At 59.2% G+C, this 18,331-nt stretch overlaps 2 protein-coding genes across 2 annotated transcripts; one reads left to right on the forward strand and one right to left on the reverse strand.

The window, feature by feature from the left end:
• Positions 1 to 636: 636 nt before the first annotated feature.
• On the forward strand, positions 637 to 5,479 carry LOC308217231 (zinc finger protein 212-like). Its single transcript, XM_080610199.1, has 5 exons — positions 637 to 681; positions 944 to 1,312; positions 2,126 to 2,255; positions 2,949 to 3,068; positions 4,039 to 5,479. Exons 1-5 carry the CDS (start codon positions 658 to 660, stop codon positions 5,097 to 5,099), a joined length of 1,704 nt encoding a protein of 567 aa, XP_080466325.1. The 5' UTR covers positions 637 to 657; the 3' UTR covers positions 5,100 to 5,479.
• A 1,364-nt stretch (positions 5,480 to 6,843) lies between these two features.
• Positions 6,844 to 14,649, reverse strand: LOC308217230 (uncharacterized protein). Its single transcript, XM_080610198.1, has 6 exons — positions 14,351 to 14,649; positions 13,972 to 14,098; positions 12,919 to 13,107; positions 11,256 to 11,510; positions 10,395 to 10,508; positions 6,844 to 9,497 (listed from the first exon to the last, which is right to left on the reverse strand). Exons 1-6 carry the CDS (start codon positions 14,609 to 14,611, stop codon positions 8,422 to 8,424), a joined length of 2,022 nt encoding a protein of 673 aa, XP_080466324.1. The 5' UTR covers positions 14,612 to 14,649; the 3' UTR covers positions 6,844 to 8,421.
• Between the last annotated feature and the right edge of the window lie 3,682 nt (positions 14,650 to 18,331).

Below are 18,331 nucleotides of genomic sequence, written 5' to 3' on the forward strand. Positions count from 1 at the left end.
CTGACTGTGGATGCAAACATATTGGGTGAAGGGTGGAGCACAGGTGCCATCACCTGGCTCCTCCATGGGGACTGAGGACACCCAGCATTGCAGTGCGTGTGTCGTCGTGTGTGGGTTGTGGTGCAAGGGTTGCGCCTCATGCCTGAGCCCTGGTGGGACAGCTAGGAGCGGGAGCTGCCATGGCTGTGGACATGTGCCTTTTCTGGAGAGTGCCAATAGATGCTGTAGAAACCAGGATACTCCCTCTGGCTGAACGTGGCTTCATTCAGCTGTGTGGGGGAGGGAGCTGCTACGCCTGGGGAGGGAGCATTGAGAATGCTGGTGGGGTGTGATGGGGTGAGGCTGAGGGAGCAGTGAGGGCGAGGAGGGGTTATGGCCTGGATTAATGGCCAGGAGCTGCAGCCCCTGGGGAGATGGAGACTGGACCGGGATGGGATGGGGACAGAAGAGGGATGAAATAGGGACGGAATGGGGATGAGGATGGGATGGGGATGGGACGGGATGGGTGTGAGACTGCATGGGATGAGGATGGGACCTGATGGGATGGGATGGAATGAAATGGGGGGCCCGTCCCAGTGTGGGCCGGGCGAGGGGCGGTGCTGCGAGCGGGCCGCTAGGGGGCGCTGTGGTGCGGCGTCGGCTGCAACGCGCGCGGCCATGTCCCGCTGGGGCCCCGCTCAGGTACGGGGGGGGCGGCGGTGGCGGCTCCTCACACCTTCCCCTCCCTCACCTTCCCTTCCCGCCACCGCGGGCACCGGGCGGAGGGCACCGGCCATGTCCCGCTGCCGGCCCGCCGGGGTGTCAGCCCGCGGCACCTACCAGCGGGCCTGGCCGGGCCCAGAGCCGCTGTGAGGGGCGGGAGGGGCCGGGCCCGCCGATAGGCACCGCGGCCCCGTCCCGACCCCGCCCTGGGAAGCCACTCACCGACCCTCCCGCCCCGCAGCAGGAGCCCGAGTGGGGGCCCGAGGCCTGGCAGCAGCTCCCGGGCGCCGGCGCTGAAGGGGCGAAGCCGTCGGCGGTGCCCGAGGTGTCGCTGTGGACGGTGGTGGCGGCGGTGCAGGCGGTGGAGCGGAAGGTAGAGTCGCAGGCGCTGAGGCTGCTGAGCCTGGAGGGCAGAGCAGAAACAGCCGAGCAGAAGGTGACCGGGCTGGAGAAGGCGGTGCTGGACTTCGGCAGCCGGCTGGAGCGCCGCTGGGCCGCCCTGGCCACCCTGCTGCAGGAGAGCTCCCGCCGCCTCGACCACGTCGAGCGCCAGCTCCAGCACCGCGGTGGGCCCGGGCCCGGTATGGTCCTTGCCGGGGATGAGCCCAAGGTAACGACAGGGATGAGCTTTGGTTGACGGGGTTGAGCCCACGGTGACAGGGATGGGCTCCAGGTGATGGGGATGAGACCAAGGTAACTGGGGATGAACTCCAGGCACCTGGATGAGCCCAGGGTGATGGAGACATGCCCACGGTGATGGGGATGAGCCCATAGTGGCAGGGGTGAGCCTAAGGTAACAGTGGCAATGAGTCCTGGGTAACAGGGACAAGCCCACCATGAGCCCAGGTACTGGGGATGAGCCCAAGGTAGTAGGGACAAGCCCCAGCCTATGGGGACATGCCCACAGTGATGAACGGGGACAAGCTCCAGCTAATGGAGACGTGCCCAAGGCAACAGGGTTGAGCACCAAATAACAGGGATGTGCCCAAGGTGACAAACGGGAATGAGACCCAGGTAACAGGGACATGCTTAAGGCAATATAGATGTACCCCAGGTGACCATATGGCCAGTGAGATGTGACACTGGCTCTCGTGGGGACCTGCACAGAGCAGCTTGGTCATGGTCCTGCTGGTACTCCAGCACACCAAGGGAGCAGGCAGAGAATTCTTGCTATTCCCTGTCCTCAGTGAAGATGGGAAGCAGGACACAACCTCCCTGTGCATTTTCAGCCTGTTGGCTCCTACTGGTCACCTTGCTGGTGGGACAGTACCTGTGTGAGGGGGTTGCTGCTCACCCAGCTCCTTTCCATTGGAGCCGTGGGGCCGGCAGTGCTTTACCCACAGTCTGCTTTCCTGGGGGAGTGGTGGAGATTTGTGAGTGCCCGAGGTGGGAAGCATCAAGGTGGTGCCATATGTGATTTCAGGTGCCAGCGGCATGCGAGGATGAGGTGGCAGGTTTGCCAGAGCAGGAGTGGGGGAGCATGGACAGCCAGCAGAAGGAGATCTCCAGGATGGCGATGAAGGGAAATTACGATGAGGCTGGAGTCTTCCTTGGTGAGGATTGGTCTCTACTCATGTGTCAGACATGTTGTCATCCCCTGGGCTGGCTCCAGCTTACGACTGTGCATAGGCTGCTGTGTTGTCCAGGTGTTCAGAGGAGAACAGGTAGTGAGGGGTGACGCCTTTACACTTTTCAGGTGCCCCTTGGTTGTGGGTGACAGCCGTGTCTCTTGCTCACCCTGCACATCCAAAGGACACCAGCAGTGCTGTCTGGGGCTGCTCAGACACCAGGAGTTGGTCCTCTGTCAGCCCCAACTTACCTGTGGGAGCAGAGGAGAGGCCTCCTCACGTGCTCAGGGCAGATTTTGGGTGATGTGCCCATGCTGTGTCGTGCAGCCTGCGTTCATGCACCATTTTTTTGCCAGGACATGGGCCATACGTCTGCCACCCTGTAGGGTTTTGCTGCAGCCAGTCCTAGATTTTAACACTCATTACTTCTGACTGAAATTTTAAAGGCTGAGCACCCGACAGTCACCTCTTCTTGGGGTAACTGAAATCACTTGCCTGGTTGGGCTGACACCAGCCTGCTTGCTCAGATGGCACTGGGAAGTCAGAGCAGCTGCTCTGGGAATCCAGGACCTCTCCAGGCACCCCACAGCTCCCACTGTGTGAGAACAGCCCTTTATTGAGGGGAACTGGTGCTGGTCACCACCATCAGCGGTTCATACCACCAACTCCTCCTTCCAGGGCCTGCGGATGCCAGCTCCAAACCTACTCTGCTGCTGCCAGCCGAGGATAGGGAGGATCCGGGTGCGAGGACCCAGGGGCTGCCGGACGAGGGATCAATGCTGGGGCACCTCGGCTGCAGTGAGTCACAACCACGAAGGCTGAGAGCGAGCACCGGGGACACGGTGGGGCCAGACAGGGTCGGCACTGGGTGCGTTGGTCCAGTGCTGCCTGCACACTGCCACTGCCTACCCACAAAGTGAGGGGCATAGGGCCTGCCTGCTGTTCCAACTAGAGATGGAGCCAGCCAAGCCCAGCATGTCCCTGCAGGGAGTGTTTCCAGTTTTGCATGGGGTCAGAAGGTGCTGGGAATTTAAGCCATGTGACTGAGGCTTCCTTAACACTTTTAAGACCAAATGTTTAAGCTCAGAAGAGCCCCCTTGCCTAAATGAGTGGAAAGTGATGCCACATCCCTGGAAGTGATGCCCCACCTGTGGAAGTGTTCAAGTCCAGGTTGGACAGGGCTTGGAGCAACCTGGTCTAGTGGAAGGTGACCCTGCCTGTGGCAGGGGTTGGAACTGGATGAGCTTTAAGGTCCTTTCCAACCAAAACCATTCTATGATTCTACAATTCCATGAAAATAGGGAGGCCTGGGCAAGGCTTGGTGCAAGCGTGTCTCTGTGGCTGTTTGCCTGCAGATGGACTCTCCTTCCTGCTCCTGGAAGGTTTTGCTTTGCTCCTTTTCCCCAGATTCACCCACCTAAACTCTGCCATTCCTGACAAAACTCCTTCCAGGACAGAATACTCTGCAGCCTCCACTTTGCCTTCCCGTTTCCTCTGTTATGGTTTATTTATTTATTGCTTTGTCAGTCCACCAAATGTCCCTGAAGTTCAATGGGATACCCTGATAACCCCTAAGAGGTGCCAGCACGCTCTCCACCACCTCATATGTCCTTCTCCAACTTTGCTCTTGGTAAAACCTTCCCATTCGACTTCTAATGCCACACTTGCTGGTTCATCTCAGTGATGTGCTCGCAGGGAGCTCCTGCTCCTGGAACTGGGAGCATGGGTGAGCTTCCCTTGCCAGGAATGAATTGCTGTCTCTTGGCAGGTGAGAACATCGTGATCAAGACAGAAGAGCAGCAGCCCCAGGAGGAAGGACCACAAGTCCTGGCTCTGCCGCAGGCACCCTCACTGAGGCTGGAAGAGGAGGTTCCCCTGAGCCAGGAGCAGCCGGTGCCCTGGGAGCACCACGCTGCCATGGATGGGCAGAAGGCAGCAGGATCAGGCTTGGGGGACTTCTGCACACATGAGACCACCACTCAGCTTGAATTTAAGCCTGTGGTGGTGCCAGTGGAAGCTCACCCTGCCCCAGGCTTGCCCTTCCCAACAGAGCATGTGCTTGGTGTGGGGAATGACCAGCCATTTGCCCTGCCCCAGGGCATGCCGCTGGGAGCAGAAACCAGCACGGAGGTGGCCTCATCGCAGCTCAGCTCGGAGGAGCATCGTCCTTGCGCCGGGGGTGAAGAGCCCTGTGCACTCCCGCTGGGCTGGAAGAGCGCCCGGCTGAAGCGCAACCTCCTGGCGCGGCAGCAAAGCAAGGCAAGGAAGAGCAACGGCTCCTTCATCTGCACAGCCTGCGGGAAGAGCCTGGCCCATCACGCCGCGCTGCTGCGGCACCAGCGCCTGCACACGGGCGAGCGCCCCTTCCAGTGCCCGGCCTGCGGGAAGAGCTTCAACGAGAAGTCCAACCTCAACAAGCACTACCGCATCCACACCGGGGAGCGCCCCTACCGCTGCCCTGCCTGCGGCAAGGGCTTCATCCAGAAGCACCACCTCCAGAAGCACCAGCGCATCCATGGGGTGCAGCTGCGGGGTGCCTGGGCAGGCCGGGCCCCACGGGCCAGCGCTGCTGGGGAGCGGCTCTACCGCTGCATCGAGTGTGCTGAGAGCTTCCCCCAGAAAGTCTCGCTGGAGGAGCACCAGCGCCGGCACACGCAGCAGCGGCCCTTCCAGTGCAGCGGCTGCACCAAGAGTTTCCGGCACCGGCAGTCTCTGAACCACCACCAGAAGATCCATGCTGTGGCCAGCTCTCCTGCCGTCAGCTTGCCAAGCCACGACCGGGAGCTGGAGACCAACCCCTGCGCCGCTTTGACCCAGGATAATCGGTAGTGTGAGGGGTGCACAAGGGAAGGGGCAGTGTTTTGTTTCTCCAGGCTGCTCTGCAGAGGTGCGGCAGCCTCTGACAATGGAACACACAAGGTGGCTGGTGTCACACCGCTGTGGGGCTGTCCACAACACTGTGGGGCTGGTGGTATCGCCACGGGGCTCTGCACCGCCTGGGGCTCCAGGAGGAGGAGGAAGGAGGAAGGCTGAAGTGCTTTGCAGGCAGCAAAACATGCAGGGGGTGAAGAGACTGGCCTGAAGCAGTGGAGGAGGTTCTGGGATCCGGAGCTGAGCCGGGTTGTGCCGCTGCCCTGTGAAGAGGGATCTGGCTGAGGAGGATCCATGTTGAGCACTGCGAGGTGGTTGAACTCAGGGTTATTGAACACCACCAGCGTGGCGAGGGTGTGGGGTAGAGGCCGGCCAGCAGCTGGGGAAGACACAGATAAAAGACTGGGCTGATGTGGTGGTCTCTTGGTGGTCTCTGGGCTGCTGGGGCAGGGACAGGGGACCTCTGGGTACATGGTCCATCAATTACAACTCACACCTTGACCATGGTTGCAGTCAGGTGTGCGGCTCCTGGTCTGGCACCCTGCCACTTCCAATTGCTTGCTCTGGTCGGGGGAAGAGCCCGGCTGTCACCCTGGTGTCAGGCAGCCTGAGGATGATTCCTTGCAATTCATACAGACCAGGAGCCCGAGTGCAACTGCGCCCTGGATTCTGTGTCAGGCCCTGGGCCAGCTGCTTCCTTCTTGGCCAGGAGGGGAGGAATCTGAAGCTGCCCCATAGTAATGCAGAGCTGCCTAATGGGAATGTGGAGTTGCCAATCACAGCCTGTTCTGGGGATATGGGACCCATGGCAATTCCCTGAAGAGGGATACCTCCCTCCTGCCTGCAGCCCTGCCTGTGCAGTCAGGGCCACTCCACTGCCTGTCATTTCCCAGTCTCTTTGGCTGCTCAACCCTCCTGGCCAGAGTCTTGAGGCAGTGCCTGTGTCCCCTCACTTTGGCCCTCACACAGCATGGCAGCCACATCCACTGAGGGCATCCTCATGGCTTTGGTGGCCATTTCAAGCACTAGCAGAGCCCTGGAGCTGGGGGGGGAGAGCTGGGCTGCCACGGGGCAGTATCCTGCCCCTTTGCTGGGCCCTGGGGCACACATCAGGGTGCTGGGTCCAGCACAAGGGACCGGGGTAAACTGGGGAGTGTCCAGCAAGGACTGGGATGGCAAAGGGCCAGCATCTCCTGCAGTGGTGGCTCATGGGCTCCTCAGTGTGATGAGAAGGGAGCAGAGGCTGTGATCCTTTATGATCCTGCTGCCCTAGGCACAGCCCTGCTTTCTGGGCTCTCCCAGCCCCACTGCACAGCTGCAGTGGCAGATGACAGCCCTGTGCCTTCCCCACACATTCACCCTTGGGACATTGCCTGGGATCTTGGCCAGCCACCATACACAGAATGAGTTGATGGAGCTGCCCTTTGCCTCACTCTGCCCAGGCCGAGCCAGGTTACTCCTGCACCAGCCAGGCACAGGGGTGCCATGCACATCAGGCAGACATACAGACAAATACTTTATTGAATCCATAGCCTGAGAAAAGGGTCTGGGATTTCATAGGAAATGCTGGTCCCAATCACAACAGCTTCAAAGGAAAAGCCAGGGCAGTTGGCCAGAGGGAGAGGCCGGCCCCTCCACGCCACTTGTGCTGGCCTCGGAGGCATCACCCACCAGCAAAACCATCACACATGGGAGCTCTACCCAGGCATGGATGACCAGTGCTGTCACTACCACACACGCTGCTGCTCCAGACTCATCACCACGCGACCATAAAGCATCAATGGCCCTGGTATCCCGCAGTGCTCTGCTGCAGGCAGCCCCAGCCCTTCGAGGCCAATGTGTGTGGCACCGTCACCCCCTCATGGCAAATGCTGCATCCAGGCACTGCAATCCCAGGAAACAGGAACTGAGTGAGAAATCATCCCAGAGGAGCAATGGGAAGTCTTGTGTATCCCCAAGGAGCAGCAATGACACTGCCATGCCTCCCGCAGGAGTCGCCAGGAATGAGAAATGGGATAAAAGCAGACTGGTTCTCCATGCGACCTGCATGGAGGAGTATACACAGACTTGGGAGTGTCAAATAATTACATCAAGCAATGAAGAAAGAAAACGATCCTTAACAGAAAAACTCAACTCAAGAGTCTCAGCAGCTCCTCTGGGCTGCATGGTGCTACCTTGCTCTCTACATGGTCTAGTGTCAGGTGTCCCTGCCCATGGCACGGGATTGGAACTACATGATCTTACGGTCCTTTCCAACCCAAACCATTCTAGGATTCCACGATTCTGAGGCTGCTGGGCCTGGCTTCCATCGCCTACCAGGCTCCCATTACCTGCCTGCCTCAGGGCAGGCCTCACGCCAGAAGCCGTTTGAGGTAGCAGAACGAGTCCTCCATGGGATTAGTTACAGTGGGATTTTGCACGTGACTAAAGGAGACAGCGTGCAGTTTGGAGAGCAAGGGCTTCCTTCTTTCTGCAGTGGGACCAGCTGACAGCCAATAATGATGTGTGGCAGCTGCCACGAAGGGAGGGTTCCTCGCATGGAATGCTGCAGTGCTGCAGGAGTCACCTTACCTGTGAAGTGCACCTGTGCAGGCTGGTCCTGAGAGGATTGATGCTCACAGGCTCCTGCGGGCTGGCCTTGTTGCCAGAAGGGGTGTTGCTGGGACCCTGAAATCACCTGCAGCACCCTCACAGGTGGAAAATGTTATGGTTTGATTTGTTCTATGGATCTTCCAATGCAGATTTCGTCACTAGGGTGGGGTATCAGCCAAGCGTGGCCAGTACACGGTGGGGTCTCAGAGATGCCACTCTCTCTTCATCCAGTGTCCTGGTCAACGAACTTTGTCAGTGAAGCATTCTTTGGGAATCTTGCCTGGCTCACTGGCTTGATTCCTTTCCCTCTGTCCTCTTCACCATGTCACTGTGTTTCCACCCACGAGGGGCCATCAAGTAACGGGTGATCAGCTGCTGTTTGCAATTCCTCTCTCTGGCTGCAGTACATGTAGCTGATGATTCCCCAGAAAGGTCTGCTTGGGAAAACTTGGGGCATGAGCCAGTGGACGCAAAAGTCTGAGGAATGGCAAAGTGGTTTGGATCACTGGAGACTTCTGTAATTTGCTGCTTAGCGTGCCTCCAAGCTTATGGTTCCTTCTACAATTCAGGAAGGCTCTTAAAATCCAATGGACAGATGGTTCACAATCCCAGTGTCTCACCATGTGCAATATTAGTGCTCATGCAGTTCCCCTCTGAGGTCAAGAGCAGTTTGGCTCTTTGCCCATTATCATTTCTCCATCAGCTTCGAAACCACTGCCCTGTTCCCCAGCCTAACCACAGGCTGGACACCTTGCCCGGCCCAGCCATGGGAGCTCACGTCCAGCCTGAGGTCTGCGAGGTCGAGTGGGAGCGCATTTGCTGGTACAGCTTTGGCTGCAGGGCTCATGTTCCTCTTGGATGCCTCAGCTGGCAAGTGAGGAACACTCCTGCTCATGGGCACCTCTGGGGCTTCTTGCGGCTGGGGCTGCTGGGACGCTGGCACGCTCTGCTGGACCACAGCCACAGCCTTCTGGCGCTCATGTATCTGCTGGTGGCGCAAGAGGTGCGTTCTGCGGGTGAAGCATTTCTTGCAGATGGAGCAGCAGTGCGGCCTCTCCTGTGTGTGGGTCCGCAGGTGCCGATGGAGGTTATAGGTGCAAGAGAAGATCCTTTTGCAAAGGTTGCATTTCATTGCAGGCTTCTTCTGAGTCTTAGGGCTCTGCTGCCGGGAGAAACATGTGCTGGACAGGCTCGGGCTGTCCACCTCCTCCTTGGGCTGGGCCAGCCAGGGCCCTCCCCCTGCACAGGTCCTGCTGGCCAGGCTGCGGGCATCTCTGCAGAGAGCCCCACAGAACTTCCCCCTGGGCCGGATCCTCAGTTCGGGGTGGACATTCCCCCAGACCTTGGCACCAAAGGCCCTGTCTTTTATGTGGATGCTCTGGTGAAGGTCGAGGTGGCGTTTGTCCGTGAAGCTGATCTCGCACATGGCGCACTCGTAGGGCCCCTCTTTGGCATGGCTCCGCTGGTGAATGATGAGGTTGATCTTCAGGCGGAAGCGCTTCCCACACTCGGTGCAGGGGTGCGACCACTCGCGCACGTAGCCACGCCGGCAGTTGCCCATCAGCAGGCTGCTGCTCGTGCACCGGCTTGGCTTCTTCTTGCTCCTAGCCTTGCCTTGTTCGCTTTTGGGGCCGTTGGGGAAAACCGTGGTGGAAGAGGCTGCAGAAACCTCTTGTAACACCTTGGGCTCCTCTTCCTTCACCTTAACGTTTTTAGGAGAAGCTTTGTCACGTGCCAGTTCCTTTTCCGTTAATAAACCTTCCTCTGAAACAGAACACGCACATTGGTGATTTGCACTCCCCAGACAAAGACAGGTTAAGTTCCATAGCACTGAGCAGGTTTTTACATATCCAGGAGCTACCACCAACTGTGAGAGCAGAGTTTGGAAAGGCACAAGTGGTGTCACCACAATGTCCTGAGCCACTCAGTGTGGTCTCAGGGGGTCCCAGGAAGAAGCAGGCTGTGGTCTGCTGCCATGCCAGCACAGAGGGATCTGCCTTCAAAACCATGACACCAGTGACAGCCACAAGATGTAGCAGGAAAGAAGGTCACTGAAGAATTGACAGCCTGCAGTGCTATGAGCTCTTCACTTCTGTCGAGCTTGGGACTGCCAGCAAACCCCAAATGTTGTGACCAAACCAGCCCTCCTTGTGAGGGCTGTGGCAAACTACTCACCTCCCCTGCAGCCCAGCCATTGAGCTGGCATGAGCCATTCCCAGAACCGGTGCCAGAAACAGGTTCCGAGCCCCTGATGAGGAAAGTGCTCTGTGTATTAGCTTGGCAAAGCTTCAGGACCAGAACACAGGGTGTCTGCACACAGCCACCCTGCTTCCTGCACCCCCTGTTCCCAGCATGGAGAACTGGGCCATGCCACAGGAAGCTCAAGGCCAGCTCTAAGACAGCACAGCAGAGCTGGAGGAAGGAAGCATGCTATCACTGCCAGTTCTCCCTCAGTTTCTGATAGAAGGAACTGCAACCGGCCCATAGCAATTTCCACACAGATGATGGGGCTGAAATGGCCAACGCCAGTCCCCTGCCTTGCTCAGTGATCAAAGGGAGGCTTGAAACTTTCTTCTCCCTCCCCATTTCCAGCACATTAGTGAGCTGGGAGCTGCTTCCTGCCCACAGCACCCTGTGTCTCCCCAGCCTAGAGTTACTCACTAGTTCTGGGCTCAGCTGGGTTCTGTCCCATCTCCGGTTCTGGCTGATTCTCACTCCGCAGCTGTGCTTTTTGTGCACTCAGGGACATGACGTTCATCACCACGATGGGGAGTTCTGCTGGCAGAAAAGCGCAATTGTAAAGACCTGTGGAGAGCTCCCATCTTTCTGCTTTGGTGGGATACTGTGTTGGGAGCATGGAGAAGAGTCAGGGAAAGCTGCAGCTCGAGAAGCCATGACATGTTTTAGCAGGGGAGGTTTAGGTTGGATATTAGGAACATCTTCTGCATCAAAGGGTTGTCAAGCACTGGAACAGGCTGCCCAGGGATGTGGGGGCATCACCATCCCTGGTCGTATTTACAAGACTTGTAAACATGGTGTTTTAGGGACACGGGTTTGCGGTAGACTCGGCAGTGCTGGGTTAACGGTTGCGCTCAATGATTTTAAAGGGCTTTTCCAATCCAAACAATTCTGTGATTCTATGGAAAGCACGTGAGGTGTTACAAGGAACAGGAGTGAAGCCACACACAAGGACCCGAAGCAGAGGGAGGGCTGGGAAGAGAGAAACCGAGGTGCTATGTGCTGTCACCTCTGGAGGGTAGCCTCATCCCTCCTAAACCCTTCCTCATCAATTCCACGGGCACCATTCCCACATTCCCTTGGGTTCAACGCCTTGAACCCTTTCTGCTTTCCATGGCAGCACCTTGACAACACACCACAAGGCTTCTCGCTTTCCCTGCTGATGCTCCTTTTAAGCACAGTGACCTGCTGTGCTCTCTCCAACAGACCTGCTGGGAGCCCTCCTGAAAGCTGGGACAGGAACAGCCCGGGGAAACACATCCCACTGGCACCCACCAAACTCACCTCTTTTACCTTCCACGGGGTCTTTATCTTTTCCCAAAGCCTTTTTCACCTGGTTCATCTCCTCTGGCGTCTGTTGGGGCTTCTGACCATCTGTAATGCCTGTCTGAAGAGCCTTCTGCCTGGCTTTACTGCGTGTCTGCGGGGGCTCATCACCCACCTTGGCACGTCTCCGTGGGAGCTTTGGGACATCTTTGGCACAGACTTCTTCATTCCTCTCGATCTGGGAGGGGACGTCAGGCTTGGATGCGGTATTCTCTGCTCAGGGGGCAGAGGACAGTGTGTTTTATTAGGAACTGGCTGCACTTTTATCCTGTCAAACTCCAGAAGCGATGCTTCTCTCCCTTCTCCTGGAGCTGGCAGGAAGTGCAGGCGACTGAACTGAGTTACTGAGAAGATCTTCAGTAAGAGAACATGAAAATCCTCAAGAAGAGGGGCAGCCTCTCTCTAGGCAACATCTTTTTTCTCTCTTCCTGGGAGCACTTGACAAACCAACCCCCAAAGACACACCTGGGGCTCGTATTGTTTCTGGTAGGGCTCCCCAAAGGATGGAGCCTGCCCTTCACCTCTCATCAGCGCTCACTCAGCCTCTCCTGGGGCTTCTTTCACTCCCAACTCATCAGTCCTGCAGGAACGAGCTCTCCATCACAGCTCTACCCACATGTTTCCTCTCCTCCTGGATCTGCCAGGGTCTGCCCATGCCTTTCCAGCCTTCACACTGAACAACTGATGTTCCGGCTCTCCCATGCCATGCCACCCGGCTCTCCTCACTTCTGCTCCCCAACAGCACTAGCAGGGCTGCTCCAGCCTCCTCCTCTGTTGTGGTTTAAGCCCAGCTGGTAACTCAGAACCACGCAGCCGCTCACTCACTCCTCTCCCTGGTTCCTGAAGGGATGGGGAGGAGAATTGGAAGAGTGTAACTCCCACGGGTTGAGATAAGAGCAGTCCAGTAACTAAGGTATAACACAAATCACTACTGCTGCCACCAATAATAATAATGATAAGGGAAATAACAAGGGAAGAGAACACAACCGCTCACCATCCGCCAACCGACACCCAGCCTGACCCAGGCAGTGATCTAACCCTTCCAGGTAACTCTCCCCAGTTTCCATACTGGGCATGACGTGCTGTGGTATGGAATACCTCTTTGGCTAGTTTGGGTCAGGTGTCCTGTCCCTGCTTCCTCCCGGCTTCCCCTCCTCCCTGGCAGAGCATGAGACTCACAAAGTCCTTGGTCAGAGTAAACATTACTGAGCAGCAACTACAAACATCGGTGTTATCAGCACTGTTCCCAGGCCAAAAGTCAAAACCACAGCACTGCACCAGCTACTAAGGAGAAAAATGACTGCTACTGCTGAACCCAGGACACTGCAGGTTCCCAGGTTCCTTCCTTCCAACTGTGTCTTCTCCCTCACCAAGGCAAGCAGGAGCATTTTTGGAAGCCCAAGGTTCATGTGTGCAGTCAGGTGAAGGAGGATTTCTGAACTGCATGGAAACAGGACTGGAAGGGATCACAAGACCCAGGTCCCTCCGCTCCAAGCTCCATCCCAGCCCCTCCCAACAGGCTTTGTCTGGTTTTCTCATGCGATTCATCTGACTGAGCATAAATATTCCTGATAAAGCTGAGACAGGAAGCTCCTTGTCTTCCTGGCACCACCTCACTCACCTTTGTTAGCTTCCATGGGAACTTCATCTTCTTCCAAAGCTTCTTCCACATGGTCATCCTCCTCTGGTGCCTGTGGGGGCTCCTGATCCTCTCTGATACATGTCTGTGGGGACTCCTGGCCGTCTCTGGTGCAGAGCTCTTCACCCCTCTCAATTCGGCAGAGGATGTCAGGCTTGGACACGGCATAGTCTGCTCAGGAGGCAGAGGACAGTGTGTTTTGTTGGGAACTGCCTGCACCTCTATCCATCAAGCTCCCAGCCATTTCCAGGCAATCCTTCTCTCCCTAACCCCAGATGATGCAGAAAGGAAATGCTGTGTTCTTGCCCTGTGGCAGGACCCACCTGTGAGCACAGCTGGAGCTGAGCTACAGAGAAGCTCTTAAGTAACAGAACATGAACTAAAATCTCAAGGAGCGGGAAAGGCTTTCTCTTGAACGTTTCCTCCCATTCCAACTCTAACAGTGACTTCAAGGGCAATTCTTGAGCTACCCTTCTGGTGTCAGGACAGAAAACTCTCAGCCCAAGTCATCCAAGAACATGCTGTGTGTCCTTAGAAAGACCGAGCACCATTAGGTTGGTTCTTCAGATGGAAACTTCCCTGCCACTTTACAGCAGGGCTGAACACACTGGACACAAGAACTAGTTCAAGGTACAATTATCAGATTTCATCCAAGTAATTCCTGCATTGTGCTGGAAGCTCACGATGCTTCCTTGCCCCTGGAAGCCCATTTGCATTGGGTTTCCACTGGAAACATCATCTCACATAGATTTTTTTTTTCAACAGATATTGTTTGTATTATTATTGCTACTATTATTTCTGACATATGTCCTCATAGAATGGTTTGGGTTTGAAAGGATGTTAAGATCATCCAGTTCCAAACCCCCTGCCATGTGCAGGAATGCCTCACACTAGACCATGTCGCCCAAGACTCTGGACCCTGTCCATTCTTGACAAGCAGGAGGGAGGGGAAACAGGTGGTTTTGACCGCTCAGGAGAAGCTCTGCTCCCTACAGGCTGTGGCGGGCAACATCCAGCCCACCCCGTGTACCTTACCCAGGGAGATCAGTGTCTCGTAGTTGCCCCTCATCACAGCCCTGTACAGATCCTTCTGCCAGCAGTCCAGTTGCTCCCACTCCTGCTCATTGAAGTACACCGAAATGTCATCGAACGTCAATGGCACCTGGAATCACAAGGATCACACACTCAGCGACTTCCAATGTGATTAAATAACTGGAAACACACAACCACACTGGAAACCTGCGTGTGGTTGGCTTGGCTTTCGCTGCTGGAGCTCAGCGTGCTCAGCCACATCAGGGCTGCTGCACCCCGAGTCCAGGACTCACAGGCGCTCAGCCTGGATCACTCCAGTGTTTCCCAAGCCCCCTGCGCAACCTCAGCAGGTGCTCCCAGGGGCCAGGCTGGACACTGTTACCTTGGGGATCTCACCCCGGGAGCCGGGGGGCAGCCGCAGGATCCAGAAGTTCCTGTTCTTGAGGAGGTTCTCCACGTTGTCAAGCCGCTGCTGGAGCTGCCCGTAGTCCTGCAGGAGGCTGCCCAGGGCTGCCAGGTTGCTGCGCAGTTCCCCGACCAGGTTCTCGCAGGCCAGCAGCCTCCGTTCTGCCCTCTCTGTCCGGCTCCACAGCTCCTGCAGCTGCTGGGCATCCACCTGCCCTGCCACAGCCCGCGGCCCCATGGCCTGCACCACCTTCTGCTGCTGGGCACCCAAGTCCCAGAGGAGAAATAGGAACTGAAGGGGGAGGCCCTGCCCTGGCCAAAGGGCAGCCAGGGCCTGGAGACCTACTCGTGGTGTCCCCCACTCAAGGGACTCCCACAACCCCACATCCCCCGGGGGACCTGCCATCCCCTGACTGCACCCCCCGCACACTCCCAGGCCCAGTGCCCCTGAGGGACACCCCCCAACAGGACCCCCCAAGCCCCAGATCCCCCAGTACTGGCACCCTTGGGGGGTCCCCAGCCCCACCTCCCCATGACCTGCCTCCCCTGGCACTCCTTCCTCACCCCAGGACCAGCATCTCTGAGGGACCACCCTTCCAGCCCCACCTCCCCTGGGACCGGCCCCCTGGCCCCAGGCTGTGTGGCCGCGGGTCCGGCCTGGCGCTAGGCCCGGGCAGACCCGTCCCGCGGCACCCCTCGCTCTCGGTGCCCGGCCCCGGCGGGGCGCGGCCCTCACCTGAGCGGAGCCCCGGCGGGACATGGCGCTCCGAACCGGACCCGCGCGCCCTGCGGCAGCCGCGGGCCGCCAGGAAGCACCGCCTGAAGGGGCGGGGCCCCGCGGGGTGAGAGCGCCCCCTCGCGGCCGGGAGGAGAAGGAGGCGGCGGGACGGAGGGGGCGGGCTGTGACTCCGGGGCGCAGCCGGACGGAGGGGGCTACCCCAGTGCCACCAAGGCACGGACCCCACTCACTGTCCCTGTGCCCCGGTGCCACCGGCCCCTTGCGCTCCACGGGCTCCCCCCGCACTCCTGGTGCCACCAGGACCCGGTGCAACCGACCCCACGCACCCTATAGGGTATTCCGGGTCCCCAAGCACCATCGACCCCATCGACTCTGCGCATCCCTCGGTGCCCCTGAGCCCAGAAACTCTCGGTGCCACGGAACCCCTCACCTCATTGACTGTCCCGGTGCCATGGACCGCCGGTTCCACCGACCCCCTGCACTCCACAGGCTCCCCCGGCACCCCCGGTGTCACCGGCCCCCCCGGTGTCACCAGCCCCCGGACCCTATAGACTTTCCCCGTCCCCCGGTGCCACCCATCCCGCACGCCACAGTTTGCCCCGCACCCGCCGGTGCCACCGAGCCCAGGACCCCATTGGCTGTGCCAGTGTCACCGACCACAGCCCCACACCTCCCGCCGGACGTCCCGTGCCGCGCCGGTCCCTCGGTGCCACCGCAACCCCCGCTCCGGGGACGGGATGAGCCCCGACGCCGGCACCAGCGCTGCCCCACCGTGGGGGGAGCGGGGGCACCTGCCCGGGGCTGCTGCACCGCGGTCCCCCTCCGAGCCGGGCCGGGGGAGGAGCCGGGAGAGGAAAGCCGGGAGCCGGGAGCGGGGAGTGGGAAGCGGGGCTGCTCCGCCGCTGGTTGCCGTCTGGGAGCGGGCACCGGAGCGGCCCCCCGAGCCATGGCCGCGCCTCGGCAGGTAGGACCGGGAAAGCACCGAGCTGAGAGCATCGGGATGGGGAGAACAGGGATGGGGAGAGCACCGGGGAGAGAAGAGCACCGGGAAGGGGAGGGCACTGACAGGGGGAGAACAGCGGGATGAGGGAACACTGGGATTGGTGGAGGATCCTACATAGGGAGCACTAGGGAAGGGAGCACTGGGAGATTGGGAGATCACTGGGAAATTGGGAGATCAGGACTGGGAGATCACTGGGATGGGGAGAGCACTGGTATAAGGGGAGCACCAGTGTAAGGAGAGCACCAGGATGGGGAGCAAGAGGATGGGGAGAGCTCCAGCATGGGGAGCAGTGGGATGGTGGGGAGCAGCAGGATGGGGAGCAGCGGGATGGGGAGCAGCGGGATGGGGAGCAGTGAGATGGGGAGCAACAGGATGAGGAGCAGGGGAATGGGGAGCAAGGGGATAGTGAAGAGCAGAGGCATGGGGAGGAGCTGGATGGGGAGCAGCAGGATGTGGGAGCAGTGGGATGGGGAGCAACAGGATGAGGAGAAGGGGGATGGGGAGCAACAGGATGAGGAGAAGGGGGATGGGGGCAGGGGGATAGTGAAGAGCAGAGGGATGGGGAGCAGTGGGATGGGGAGGAGCTGAATGGGGAGTAGCACGATGAGGGGAGCAACAGGATGGGGAGCAGTAGGATGGGGAGGAGCTGGATGAGGAGCAGCAGGATGTGGGAGCAGTGGGATGGGGGTAGTAACAGGGTGAGGAGCAGCAGGATGGTGGAGAGCACAGGAATGGGGAGGAGTAGGATGGGGAGCAGTGGGATGGGGAAGAGCTGGATGGGGAGGAGCACTGGGATGGAGAGCAGCAGGATGTGGGAACATCACTGGAACAGTTTTGGGAGAGGATCCATCCAGCAGCAGGGGGCTGGGGTGCAGCATGTCCTGTCCTCTCCTGCCCTGTCCTGTCCCATCCTGGAGGTCACTGTCCCACCAGGGTGGTTGCAGGCACAGCAGAAGTGGGGCAAGGGTCATGGGGTGCTGCTGGTCTGGCTGCTACTGTGGGCAAATGGGGCTCATCTGCAGGCTTCGGGGTGCCGGGTGGGATTCAGGGGCTGGTCGGTGCCAGAGCTGCTCCCTCCACATCCAAGGAGCTCCAGGGGATCCTTGTCTTGGCAGATCCTCACATGGCTGGTTCCAGCGGGACAGGTACAGTGACACGGAGCTGGCAACAACCATTGCATGTGTTGGGCCCCTGCCCGGCCAGCGCAGGGAGGGGAAGGTTGGACGAAGTGATCCCTGCTGCAAATACCAGGGTGTCAGGGCAGGTTATCCCATGGGCTCCCTGACGAGCGGGAAGTGCACAGGGACCTGCTAGCCAGCATGCTGGGAAGTGTGCCCGGAGCGTGTCGGGAGCGTGCTGGGAAGCCCTCGCCTCCGTGCCCATGAGGGATGGGTGCACCCGCCCTTTCCCAGCCATGTGCCAGCCCCGGAGCACAGTGTGGCTGCTCGCACTCACCATGCCTGCACACCCCAGGCCCATCTGGGTTCCCGCTGCTGCTCTGTGTGGCTCTGTGAATAAACATTCCCTGCTCTGCCCCCCTGGCAGGAAGAGGTCTGGGACCCCCCAGTCGCGTACCCGCAGGCACCGGTGACATTCGAGGACGTGGCGGTGCGGTTCTCAGCAGAGGAGTGGGAGCTGCTGGAGGAATGGCAGCGGGAGCTGCACTGGGAGGTGACAGAGGGGACATCCCAGCTGCTGGCATCCCTCGGTAGGGCCCTGCCCAGCGCTGGTCCCAGCCAGAGCAGGGACAGCATGCGGGTCCCACTCATCTGGCCCAGGAGAGCTCGGTGTGGGGGCTGCCTTGCCTGACCCCCACCTGCCCTGTCCCCAGGGCCCCCCAGCAGCCCAGCCCTCGCTGCCCTGGTGCGGCTGGTGAAGGAGATCCCTGAGTTTCTCTTCGGTGGTCCCAAGGCTGATGTGGATCCGGGTGCCACCACCAGCAGGGGCACAGCAGCGGGCTCTGAGCGGATGGGCGTCAATGGTGAGCACTGGGGCTGTGCAGGTGGGTGACGGCCTGGTCCTGCCCCAGCGGGCACCGGAGACACAGGGGCTCTGCCTTGGTGCCTGGCAGGGTGTCAGGACGGAGGTGTGAGGGTGCCGGAGGTGAAGCCACCCCGCAGACCCCACCAGCTCTGGCTCCACCATTGGGGTTCCAGGGAGACAAGTGCTGAGCTGCACCCCCGGCTGTGCCCTGGGCAGAGGGTCCTGGTGCTGGG

The sequence above is a fragment of the Psittacula echo genome (genome assembly GCF_963264785.1).
Source record: "Psittacula echo genome assembly, chromosome: 2".
Lineage (NCBI taxonomy): Eukaryota > Metazoa > Chordata > Aves > Psittaciformes > Psittacidae > Psittacula > Psittacula echo.

Coding starts and splice junctions, on each gene's coding strand:
- LOC308217231 (XM_080610199.1), top strand. CDS start 658: ATGTCCCGCTGGGGCCCCGCTCAG. Junction 682..943: donor CCCGCTGGGGCCCCGCTCAG/GTACGGGGGGGG, acceptor CCCGCCCCGCAG/CAGGAGCCCGAGTGGGGGCC. Junction 2,256..2,948: donor TGAGGCTGGAGTCTTCCTTG/GTGAGGATTGGT, acceptor TCCTCCTTCCAG/GGCCTGCGGATGCCAGCTCC.
- LOC308217230 (XM_080610198.1), bottom strand. CDS start 14,611: ATGGGGCCGCGGGCTGTGGCAGGGCAGGTGGATGCCCAGCAGCTGCAG. Junction 10,509..11,255: donor CCCCGTGGAAGGTAAAAGAG/GTGAGTTTGGTG, acceptor TTCTGCCAGCAG/AACTCCCCATCGTGGTGATG. Junction 9,498..10,394: donor CCCAGCTGAGCCCAGAACTA/GTGAGTAACTCT, acceptor GTTCTGTTTCAG/AGGAAGGTTTATTAACGGAA.